This window comes from Pleurodeles waltl, chromosome 1_1 (genome assembly GCF_031143425.1).
Source record: "Pleurodeles waltl isolate 20211129_DDA chromosome 1_1, aPleWal1.hap1.20221129, whole genome shotgun sequence".
Taxonomy (NCBI): Eukaryota; Metazoa; Chordata; class Amphibia; order Caudata; family Salamandridae; genus Pleurodeles; species Pleurodeles waltl.
The window spans coordinates 194,372,335-194,385,681 of record NC_090436.1 but is presented as its reverse complement, the minus strand read 5'-3'; the positions used below and the strand labels follow the sequence as shown (position 1 = coordinate 194,385,681).

At 43.1% G+C, this 13,347-nt stretch overlaps 1 protein-coding gene across 1 annotated transcript in view; it reads right to left on the bottom strand.

Moving 5' to 3' along the window:
- Nucleotides 1-5,322, bottom strand: part of TARS1 (threonyl-tRNA synthetase 1) — a 190,192-nt gene extending 184,870 nt beyond the window's left edge. The window contains exon 1 of the mRNA XM_069220522.1: nucleotides 5,039-5,322. Coding sequence (XP_069076623.1) covers nucleotides 5,039-5,089 — 51 coding nt within the window. The 5' untranslated portion in view covers nucleotides 5,090-5,322. The remainder of the gene's footprint in view (nucleotides 1-5,038) is intronic.
- Between the last annotated feature and the right edge of the window lie 8,025 nt (nucleotides 5,323-13,347).

Below are 13,347 nucleotides of genomic sequence, written 5' to 3'. Positions count from 1 at the left end.
ATTAGATCCAAACTGTACACCATCACTGATGATTTGGGTTGGTAATCCTTCATCCATAAAAACTTTGTCAATTAATTTTAACACTTCCATGGTTATAGTATTTTCTACCACCTTAACTACTGGCCATCTTGAGAACACTTCTATCATAGATATTATTTATTTGGATGGAGCACTTAATGGACCACGATGTCGATAGCTACAGTGTGCAATGGTCTCCTAGGTATGATTGGCTCACATGTGCTAGGCCTCAAGGCCCTTAATGATTTGTCAGAGTTAGCACACCATACACAATTTCTTATTAGTCTTTCTGCACTCGTATCCATTCCAGGCTACGTGTACCATTTTTTTTAACTCTTTGTTTCACCTTGACTATGCCACAGTGACCATCATGTCATAACTTTATTATATTTACCCTCATCGTGGATGATGGGATGGCTCTGTCACCTCTGAGTAAATACCCAAGCACCACACACAATTCACTTCAGATTACCCAGAAATGCCTTCGTTCTTTTGGAACATGTTTTCTTTGGCCACCCTTGTCCCATGAAATTAATAAATTACTGTAACACAACATCTTTAGTGTATTTTTTTTCCCATTCTTCTTGTTTCACTCTAGGGACACCTTGATGATGAATTTATGCAATTTAGACATCATCCCACTCATTTCTATATATCAGTTGGCATTCGTGATGAATAAAATCAGTTAGAATATTTCTCTTTCCTGGTACATACTCCACTTTACATATGAAGTCTTGTAATTTCATTGACATCCTTGCTAAAGCTTTGAGTAACCCCTCAATCGTTAACAGTTTCACTAAGGATTTATAGTCGATCCGTACTCTACATTGCTTGCCCCACACAAATGATAGAAAACGTTCTAGGGCCCATATGCAGGCAAGGGTTTCTTTCTCTATAATAGAGAATTTTTCTTCAGTTGGAGCTGGAGCACGAGAAGCATTTGCAATTATAACTTCCTTACACTTCCTAACCCTTTGTTACTGGCGTCCACAGTGATCACATTCTTTAACTCAGGATCAAATCCCTTCAGGATAAGAGCTTCAATTACAGCTTTTTTTATATCCACAAATTCCATTTTGCATACATCAGACCACTCACACTTCACTTTGTTTTTCAACAATTACCTAATATTGTATACTCTTCTGGAAAATCTGTTCATTAATTTGGCATAAAATTCAACAAGGGCTAAGAAAGACCTGACCTCATCCTCATTAGATGGGCGAAGGGGATTCTGTATAATTCCACTAACTTAGCTTTGGTTGAGACTACTTCACCACACAGAACATGCCCCAAATAAATTACAGATTCTACTGAAAACTTACGTTTAGAGTATTGTAGGGTTATCCATCTTCTTCGAGTGTTCTCAACACCTCCCACAAAATGTTGTCATGCTCAGGTCTTAATTTACCAAAGATTAAAATGTAATCTTGAAAACTTTAACTTTTGTGTGCTTTCCAAATAACTGATACATTAATCTTTGGAAAATGGCTGCCGCTGAAGCTTGCCCAAAAGGTAATCATTTGTATTGAAAACATCGTGTAGGTGTAATGAAAGCTGTGTAATGTTTGCTCTCCTCTTGTAATCTAATTTGGCTATATGCTGCTGATAAATCTATGGTGTAAAACAACATATTTTACCAATGATAACATTTCAGAAATCTTGGGAAGTCGAACTTTGTCCACGAAAATGTTATTTAAGTGATGCAGGTCAATGCATAGCCTTAATTTACAGTTACATCATTTTGTTACGACCACCGGAGAAATCCACTCAGGGGACTCAATAGGTTCAATAATCTCTGCATTAACCAATTTCTTATCAACTTCCTGTCTGAGAAAAATTGGTATATTCCTTACTTTATATATTTTAGGGCAAGCATCAGACTTCAACACAATAGGTTCTTCAAAATCCTTCTACATACCAATTTTTCCATAACAACTTTGGGGAATTCTTTAACATTTCAGTCCCTATAGTTTCACCCTTATCCACAATCATAACAGGTTCAGGACTGCTGGGATACAAGATAATGTGCAAATCACCTTGGTCCCTCCATCCCAACAGGACCTCTCCTAGCAACATACAATTTACCAACAAATTCTCTATTTTAGAACCTGAACACTAATGATCTGTAACCAACTATGTCAATTTTTCCACAGAAAATCCCTCTGGTCAAATGTCAGGTTCTAGCAATTTGTTTCCTAATTTCTTCACAAACTTAGTGTTTCACACTTCCTCATTTACGATGGTGTAAGGGGAACCAGAGTCTGCATAGATTTGTAAAAACCACTCAACAAATCGTCATAAGGTACAACAGTTTCTTTTTGTCTCCTACTTGTTTCTCATTAACATTCAAAATAAATGACTCCCTATTGAAATCATGATGAGTATCTTCATCTACATCATAGTGCATAATATTGTTAAACTTTGCTCCCATCCTCGTTGGAACTTCCCTCTTCCACACATTTCACTTTGAACCCTTTTTCACAACTGTAACATTGAAGGTTTTCTTTCTTAGTAGAGTCATGCAGTTTAGCATTTTCTTTCTTGGATTTGTTAACACTTTTGCTCCTAACTTTACTTATTACTTCTCCAATTGACTCTTAACTCATTTTTAGTGCTTTGGTACAACGAATTGATAATTCAGCTTTCCTTACTATAGCTAAAATATCTTTTAATCTGCATTCCTACTGATTCACAATCTTTGTTAAATTCCTGGATCAGGAATATGCATGACCACTTGATCACAAATAAGTTGTTCCTGTAAAAGGTCACATTTAAACTCACCTGCTAATTTCTTCAGAGAAGCTACATACTCAATTGTTTCGCCCAATTTTTGTTTCCTTTGAAAAAACTTAAATCTAATAATCCCAATACACACTTTTAGGGCAAAATGGTTATCAAAATCTCTTAACACATCCTCAAACACATTGAAATCACCCCCCCCCCCCCCCCAAGTAGTTTTTCCTTCCTATCAGAGTGTAAAAATATCTTCTTTTTCCTTTCAGGTTTCATTTTCCCCCACCTCGTCAATAGTTTCTACAAAAACAAAAAAAACAAGATTTCTACGCGACCCATTTTTACATATATGTGCTGTTCTTGCTTTCTCTAACCTGTTTGCCCGTTTGCCCTTGTTTTTGTCATATTTGTACCTTCTGTCACCTTTTTTTGTGCTCTTTGGCCCTTTCACGTCTACCACTCTTTTCCTCTTTTATCCCCCTCCTCTTGATTGTGTGCAACCTTCTCTAATATATATCTTACTCCGTTATGCCCTTTCCACTTTTTACCCTCAACACTCACCTGTCCACCGTCCCCTAGGTCTCTCCCCCATCCAGACCCACTTAATGGCAGCCGCAAAGCCAACCAGCCTTTAGGAGGAGCTGCATGGCCCTTCTTGCCTTGCATGTGCCCAGTCCTGCAACAAAGCCTAAATACTTTCAGACTTGCTCCATTGCGACACTGCACTGAGGCTCACAGTCTAAAACACTTGCCTTTGTTCACTACTTGTTGCTTCTCTTTCTGCTCTCAGGATAATACATACAATCTCCTCGGCAGCACCTTCAGATACCTGTCCTCACTTCATCTTCACCAAAGGACTCAGCTTGATTTCCACCACATTCACCTCGATACTCAATGAATCCCTCACCACACCCACTTTCCCAAATGCTCGGAAACACACCACCATACAACTCCTTATGAAAAAACCCTCACAAGACCTAAAGATGCTGGCAAACAACAGACTGATCTAACTAATCCCCTGCCCATCCAAACTACTGGAAAAACGTTTAAACAAATGGCTGGCCAACCACCTCAACGACAACAATTCTTGAACTCCTCCTAATCTAGTTTCAGGGTCAAACATAGCACAGAGACTGCCATTATTGTCGCCACCAACATCTGACTGATTATGGACCGAGGAAATACAACAACACTCATCATATATCAACCTATCAGCCACATCTACATTATCTATCACCTCATCCTCGTCTAAAGTCTCCACGAAACTGGCATATGAGGACCCACCCGCTGATGGCTCAGCTTCTTCCTCACAAGGTGCACTCAGTCCATCAGCCTTCTGCCATAGACCTCTGCTTGCACCATATTGATCTATGTAATACCTTAAAGGATCCTCGCTCAGCCCCACGCCGATCATCGTTTACATATACTGTATGGCATTGTCTGCGCACATAGAAACACCGTCATCTCATACGACATCCAGCTCATCCTCTCCCTCTCAAATGAAAACACTTGGATACAGTTCAATGTAAGCATGTCTGAAGTCACTCAAAGTCCCACCTCGCACTCACGTCTCCACTCACCTAAGAGACTGGCTACCTATTCACAAACGCACACTTTTCAAGCTCCTCACACACATACACAAAGCCCTACACAACCTAGGCCTCACTTACCTGATGAGCTACATCAAATCTGTAACTCCCACCAGAAACTTCTGCTCACCCATCATCCTACTCGCCTACATCCTCTATGTCTGAATAATCAGAGACGTGGGGTGCGCTTTATTGTGCCTGGCTCCCAAAGTCTGGAACACCCCCCTCACCTCACACAACAGAGAAACTAGCTCAGTCCTCATATTCTGTAAGAAAATAAAACCTAGATATTGCAATACGGTCTACCCAGGGCCACACCATCCTTCTTATGACACCAAGATGCCCTCCCAGGAGAGATGTGCGGCCTACAAATACATATAATATTGCATGAAGTTTCGTTCACCAAGCATGCCTTGGCGTTATAGAAGATCAACGTGTTGCTTCTTGAATAAGGGTGATCCCATTAAAGAGACTTAGTCCAAAGGACATTACAAAGGGTGATGAAAGTCTGCAATTAGGGTGACATTTTGAAAGTCTATGAGGTATGTCATTTTTTAGGATTAGGCCGAGTGAAGCACAAGCTTAAAGACAGATGATATGCATTTATATGTCGGCCCACCCTGTTGTATCTAAACACACAACTGTGGAGCACACTTTCTGTGCCGATAGTATAAAAGCAAAAAAATGTATCTAGGTACCTCGTCGTTCATGCTCATTTTGTTTAGCTTCTGAGTTGCGCTGTCAGCCATGGAGATGATCTAAGGTAACGGGGAGAAGAACTGTGGACCACCGTGATCCTGGAGCCGATAGTTCCTGCTTCCGCCAGCACGCGTGCGGAACCGGCGTCCTGCTCCCTCCTCGCCTGCCAGCTGATGCAACCGGCTGCAAACCAACCCCGTCCAAGAGCGAAAGGAACGTCAGACAGCGGCGCGAGCCAATGGTAGGAGAGACGTGGCCAAGTCATCGTGCGCTGTCGGGGGCTGACTGCACCGCGCAGCCTCGGCCTCTTCTCTTCACCATGGCGACTAAAATCCTACATTGCGTTTTACACAAACAAGCGCGTGTTACGACAGAAATGTTCGAAGCTGCTATTAATACGAATTTATAGCTAATGCTTCAATTAGTGTATTTGTTTAAATCACTTGTATTTATTGACTCTGGCATTTTTTTTGTTTTGTTTGTTTAATAACGGTGTTCCGGCGCTGTTTATGTGGCACAGCGGCTTGTTCTCTCCAGTGTATTCTTTGGACTGTGAAAAAACAGTTTACGGTTACCTGTAGTTCATGCCATTTACCAGCAGTTTATCAGGGGGCGTACAAATACCGTCAGCGTTAGTCTCAGATTGTATTGGCTCCTCGGCAGGAGGTGGGATAAACTGTAGCCAATGCGGGAGGTGGGAGTTTGTTTCTATCAGTGGGTATGCGAGTCCTCTTCGTAGTGAAATAACCACATGAATTCAGTGAAGCACGGAGATTTATTTAAGTAGGGTAACTCGGAGGTCGGTAGTCACACTCGTACTCACATCTTCAAGCAGGGCCGGCTCTAGGGCGGGGCATCCGGTTCAGCCGACCCGGCGCTTGCTTTGGTGCGGGGCGGTATGTTTAAAAATAACTTTTGTTTTAAAAGCACACGAACTTCCTTGTGGGCCACGCAGTTTTCATGCAACAATAAAAATGTGAAAATGACTGATGATTAATGTTCCTACTGGCGAGAGATTAGAATTTTGTCTAGTGGCATTTTTTGGCTTATCATTAAGTAGCGTGCCTCGTGCATACAAAGTGTACCACGCAGATCACAGAAGTGAGTAGCACTATAAAAATGTAATGTTTGTCAGAGAGAGGCTATAGTATAGAGAGATGAGGTGCACTGTTGGACAGTGGTAGAGAGGAAATTCATGGAGAAGGAGTGTGGGGGGACACACACCAAAAAATACTGGTCCTCTGGGCTCCACCTGCACTAAAGCCGTCCCTGCTCTCAACATATACCGTTGTTTAACCAAACAGGATTCGATACAGAACATGGGCAAAGTGACAAGGAAATACATGGAAAAGGAGAGCAGGCAAAATGTAAGTTTCGTCAATTTAATGGCTGCAAACTAAACTAAACCTGTATTGATTTTTAATATGAATAGGACACATTCAGGGCACAAGTCGGGGGTATACACGGGTACACGGCATCCGCCCACTATTTTCACATGGCGGACGCTGTCCACCCTGCCAAGTAGTAGTGCCCCACTCTGATATGCTGAACTAGTCCTGGTAAAATGTTTTAACACCGTAACGCATTCAGCAGCACCTGCACATTGTCTGCTTTCCTTCTGAGCAGCAACTTGCAGTCAGCAGTGAGGGGGCTTTTTATTTTAATTTCGAGCTGGTTTCACAACAAAGGCCGAAGTTAAGAGGCCCTCTGACCTGTTTTTGTTCTTGCTTTCGCTATCTGTATCCTCATACATTCCTGCAAATGCAAGGGGTGCAATAAAGGCCTATAGCTTGTTGTCATTTCACATGAGCCTAAGAGAGGCATGATGTTGACTTTGGATTTAAGAGATACATGCACTGTTATGTCAGATATGCTGATCTGTTCCTGTATTTACACAAATAGCAATTTAAATATCACTATTATGTCTTATTTCTATTGTAGTGCTGCTTATCCCAAAGCAGGATGTCAGAGCGCTTTACGTTACATGTACACATTATACATTGACAAGAAATCATATACTTGTAACTATGTACAGGATGTGTTACATAGGATAGTGAGGGTTACACAGTGTAGGAGTCGCGTCCTCCATAGCTCACTGTGCTATATTAGAAAGATTACAATTTATGAACTGCAAGTAACAAAAGGATCTCTGTGTTAAAAGCCATAGCCCGCTTACCTATCTACATAAAATAAAAATCTTTCATGATGCGCTTTGCAGCAGACACGTTAACTCTCTATGGTACTTTGATTCAAAACTGGGACTAGACACGACACACATCTCTCCATCAAATGTGTTAACCACCAGAGTTATTTTACCATTAATATTATTCCCTGAGATTTATGGGGCATACAGAGCTTTCTGCAGCAGGTGCCCTAACCCCAGAAGTTTTTTTTTAATGCAGTCTTTGCAATCAGTTAAGCAGAACAGATTTATTGCCAAGTTTCTCCTTGTTTCAATTTTTTTGTGGCAGAGATTTAAAAAAATAAATGTCTGAAATTGTGCTCAGATTTTACATCGGGGTTATGTCAATTTTTTGGCACAACCCAACACAATTTTTTTTAAATCTGGTAATTCACTCAAATATACTCCTTATAGACCTGCTAAACATACGTGTGAGGTTTTAAGATTAAGGGGGTCATTACGACCCTGGCGGTCTCCGACCGCCAAGGCTAAAGTGGCTAAAGTGCTAAAGTGGCGTCCGTACTGCCAACAGGCTGGCGGTACGGAGACCCATATTATGACCGTGGCGGTAGCGCTGCGGTCGCACCGCCGGGGCCGGCGGTTTCCCACCGTTTTAGCCCCGGTGGTGATAATTCACCAGCGCTGGGGATTATGCCCTGGGGATTATGACTCCCCTACCGCCAGCCTGTTTCTGGCGGTTTGCACCGCCAGGAAGAGGCTGGCGGTAAGGGGAGCCCTGGGGGCCCCTGCACTGCCCATGCCACTGGCATGGGCAGTGCAGGGGCCCCCTAACAGGGCCCGTGCAGCTTTTCACTGTCTGCATAGCAGACAGTGAAAAGCGCGACGGGTGCTACTGCACCCGTCGCACGGCCGCAACACCGACGGCTCCATTAGGAGCCGGCTCCTATGTTGCGGCCGCATCCCCGCTGGGCCGGTGGGCGTAAACTAGGTTTGCGCCCAGCGGGAATGTTGTAATGGGGACCGCGGGAGTGCGGCCGCATTGGCGGCCGCACCGCCGCCTGCCAATGTTGTAATGACCCCCTAAATGTCACTTCTTGTGATGTCACTTCCTTTGAGGTTATGGGTTGTAATGCCACTTTCCGTGAAGTCACTTTTGACGTCATGCGCCATGATGTCATATGCTGTGATATCACGCGGATGATGTCAGTTGTATACAGTCTAACTTGGTTAGTCCACCCACTTCTTTTTTAGAACATGTGCCCTGGACACAGCCCTTTTTGTAACAAGAAGATTAGTCATTTTTTTACAAGTCTCCATGAAGCAAGTCTCACACGAGGAGAACATTTCTGAAGCGCAGCTACAGAATTGGGTACTGTGTTAAATATGTACTGAGTTTTGATATGAATAGGGCACATCCCTCTTTGTAACAAGAAGATTTGTAATTTTGTACAAGTCTCCAGGAAGCAAGTCTCACACGAGTAGAATATTTCACAAGGTCAGCTACACAATTGGGTTCTCTTTGAACTGTTCCCCTTTCAGGTGAGTCAGACCATCCTACTGTCCGCGCAAACATGTCTTTTTAGTCTTACCAAAGGCGCATCAACAACTCAGAGCGGGAGCGGCATAGTCCCTATACAGACTTTGGTGCTCCCAGATGGGACCCGTCTCTGTTGCATACAGGCTTTAATCATGAATCAGAAGTGTAAAATCCTCAGTAAGAAGGACAAATATGGGTCAATGTTGAAAGGTTTACATAATTAGTTTGTAAGGGAAAATACATGAAATATGCCAACTGTAAAGTCACCAGTAAAGCATACAGACCATAGGTATTAAGAACTCCGTGAAGTTCTATGCAAAATCCAGCATAGATTTGCTTCATAAAAATGGGAAATTGGGTTCCATTAAACTAGTGGTGGCTGGTGAGGTCTGTGAGTGATGGGGCTGGGGCTGGGGCCGGGGGGGGGGGGGAGGGGGCTGCACTTTAGGCAGTGGACAGGACTATATTAAAAAACACATGCATTTGAAAAACAAACAAATCCATGAATTATCGTTCACCTATGAATGATGAAGCACAAGTTAACAAATGTAGACGATATTTTAAGAATATTTACGCTCTTATTCTGGGTTCATGACAGTAATACGTTAAAAATGTGATTTGTGAGCATGCTATTTTTTGTTATCAGTGCTCTGAATGAGCCTCCTGACTGCTTTACCTCTATCCGAAGACAACAAATACAATAAAATAATCACACATAAAAATGCAAAAAGACTTCTAGATGTTATTTTCACTTTTTTAAATCCCTCAGTCTTTGAGCTGGAGACGACACTTCCTGGCCTCATAATGCTGTTGGCTGAGGTCTACTCCAATGCAGTAGATGCGGCAATGACAGCTTTCAGGAATGTGATCCATCACCATTGTGAAAAGCGCAAGTATTACTATTACCACAAGCCATGCTGCATTGCCATGGCACAGAAAACATAACACAGGGCCACAGCTGTATATTAGCAGCAGCTGCATATGACGAGAAACAGCAACACACCACCCAAGAAAAGACAAGCACCCTCCCAGCAAGAAATGGATAAGGTCTCTTAATCCACAAGATCAAGAGCACATGCACCAGAAACACTGTACTGGATCTTAATCATGTTGTCTCTCCATGCAATAGCAACACGTTTTCAGTATTTTGAAATGTTATTTAATTCTAGGTGATTACAAAGTACAGATTCAGCTGAGAGTGAGCAGAACCTTCTCCTCTGCTTGTAGCAGATTGACAAGTTCCTCTCGAGAATCGCTTGGGAAACTATGGGAACACGTGGATGCTTTATATCAACAGGTGACACATAAGCAGGGCACAAGGATGCAACAAAAACAATGCATAAGACGTGCTCACCGTACTGCTAAACAAAAATAACGGAAGGGTGAAAAACTGCCAAGCTTATCAGAGCCACTAGTTGCACAAAGTTCACAATGTCCAAATATTACACATGAGACTCTAGGTGCAAACAAAAGGAGGGGAATAAAAAGGGGGACTTAAATTAGCACCATCATTGTTCCCTGCCCTTTCAGCACTGGGCCCTCCAGAGAACACAGCCGTCGGGATTCCTTGCCCTTGAATAGGGAGCACATTGGCTCCCAGCCTCTTTTTCAAACATGAGAGGAGCACCAATCCCCTCCATGGAGCGAGGGATGATTAATATTTTATTTGGTCCTATGGAAGAAAGAGTCAGGCAGCAGCATAAGAACTCCGGCACAGCTGGAGAAGCACTGTGCATGCCTGCTGCTATCTGTGTATTTGAGGACAGTGCACTGTGCACTTCTACAGATTGGCCAGAGTGCACTGTTCAGGCTTGTATGTGTGTCCCTGTGCACTCCAATGCATCCACATCAGATGCCATTCAGATGTTCCAGCTGGGTTACGTACAGTGATTGCCAGGGCATGAGAAGGCCGCCACCTGGACGGTTTGTACTTCTCACGGCCAGGACGAAAAACAATAGCTATCACAAGGATGCATTACAGTATATACCAGAACAGGAGCCTGAAATCGCTGTCTATGTAGATTTTGCAAGCACGGCCGGCATCTCTTTGAGGTCTGCAGTGCAGATACGGGCATGCTGCTGACAGGATAACTTATATGTGCCTTTCTACCTGAGACTGACTGAAGCTAAAATGGTGAGCTGATGGCCTCACAGGCCTCAGGGCTGTGAGATTGTCAGCCCGTGAAATACTCTAGCCCAGGGGAGCAAGTAGGTAAAACACTGGCCAGTGATGCAATATCAAGCACAATATCTCATGTAGTGACTGTGATGCGTGGGTTATTTCTTGTCATCTGCTTCTGAGACCAGAGATTGTGTTCTCCCTTTTAAAAGCTACAAGTATGTAATATGGCCTCACAGCCTACCCATGTCTCCCCCATGTATGTTAGTAGTATGCAACGTCTTCCCACCCTTTTCCCAGCATGATGGACAGCTTACTAAGAGGCCCCCATGCGCTTTTCCATCTGTTTTTGGGGACACGTTCTTGGTGCAGAGGAATATGATCACATCTGCACCAAACAAAGAAACACTTACTTCTGCAAAGTACAAATCATCCAAGTGTGTTTCTCTGCAGTTCCACCTTGAAACATTATATGATAAAGACGCTCAAGAGGAACAATCACATTGCCAAAGTTACAGACACGCAAGGCCACTGGAAACATTACTTCGGCTACCCTTACGTCAGTGCAGGTAGTCCATTAAACAACCATCATTTAACACAGTCCACTGTAGTTGTTTACTCTAGAACAATTGATGGACTTTGCCATCATACGTCAATCAGGAATCTTGATATTAATATATTATATTGTATTATATTTTATTAAATTATATTATATTAATATCAGAAGTCCTTATTAACTACAGATTGATGTATGATGGCAAATTCCATCAATTGTTCTATAGTGTAAACAATCACCTGCACTGATGGCCCTGGATTTTGTGAGACAAATATGGATAGCGGCCGTCAAGCAACTAAGACATAAGAATTATGTATAGAATGTACCTTGCTTTTAGAGACTATAGGCGGTGTTAAGTGAATTGTTCATAAGATAAATTCAGAGTGGCGACCGGTGAATGCCACATAGAGTGGGATATTGAAAAAAAATAATAGAAATGATAATACTAGGACGAAAATCATTGATGTTTTATTGATCGAAAAGATGTGTGTTTCTTGATCCCTAGAGAGTCAATATAGGTTTTTTGAGTTGCTGGACCCACAAAATGCACCCAGTGTGCAATTTTGTGGACCGCGGGTGGAGACTCAATGCTGCCCCGGTCCCATTGCTCCCACTTGCAGGGAGCAATAAGAAATTCTGTTCCCTGCGCACAGGAATAGTTGTTTCATCACTTTTCCTGCCAGCTTGACAGGGGCCAGTAAAACAGACAAAAAGTCTGTTCCCAGCAAGAGGGAGCAGTTTTCCTACTCCTGCCCACTGGGAGCAGACTTACTGCTTGCTCTTTCTTGGTGGGAGCCAGCCCTGGGGGCTGGCGGTCCCCAGGGCCATTAATGGCTAAAGGAGGGGAGCTGTGCGGCCTCCTTTCTTTGTTTATTTAGGGCCAACCCCCAGGTAGGTGGTGGTCCCTGGGCCGAAAACGGCCTCGGAGGGGGCCTGCGTGCCGCTCTCCATCTACTTAATTTTTCTGTGGCCCCGGGGAGATGGCGATTCCCGGGGCATAAATTATGCCAATCAGTGGGGTGCACAGGGCCCCCCTCTTCATTTAAAGGCCCAGCCTGGGGAGGTGGCGATCCTCGGGCTATAAATAGCCTTTGAAGGAGGACAATGCAGCCCTCATCCACCACATGTTTGCCCTGCCTCAGAAAGGTGATGGTCCCCGGGGTCAAGGTTGGCTACACCAACTTACTAATTAAAAATTGCACCTGGAACTTGGCTCACCCGGGGGTCCAAGTTTATGTATGTAAGTGGGGGAGACTGTGCTTCCATTTAAAAAAAATCACTGAAATTTGCAGATCTTCTGCAATTTTTGCTGCAATTTTTTTTAAAAAAATGCCTTTTTGCCCCGATAGGGTCCCTGAGGACCCCACCAGCAGTCCTAGGATGTCAGGGTATTACTACTTTGCTCCCTTCCCTTTTTTTAACTTTTGTTTTGGAACTCGCCTGATTCTGAGTCTCAAAATGGCTGCTAACTCTTTCTGGTTGAAGTGTTGGCGGCCAATCAGGTCTCATCATGAGATCTGTCAGATCCACAGAGGATCTCCGTCTATAAATATCTACATATTTTTCTTTAACTATCTCAAAAACTATTGAACTGATTTGCACCAAGTAACAAAAAGAGATATTTCTGGCTTAAGATCTACCATTCTGCCATATTTGGGGTCATTTCGTTCACTGGTTCAGGCTGTGGTTGTGTTCAAATTCCTTATGGGAAATTACATGGGGAAAACACATTTTGGGACCTGCCCTTTTTCTCGGTCCCCGCTTGATGGATCACCACAAAAATTCAAGGCAGCAGCTGATCGAATTAGCATACAAAATTAGCATATACAATTTTGTGAAGATTCAGTAAACTGGGTCAAAGTTATTGGAAAAACAAATTTGCTTTGTCTATGGGAATTAGGTCCTAGCTATAACTATCTACTGGAAGCAACCAGTAGATATCTATCTATCTAT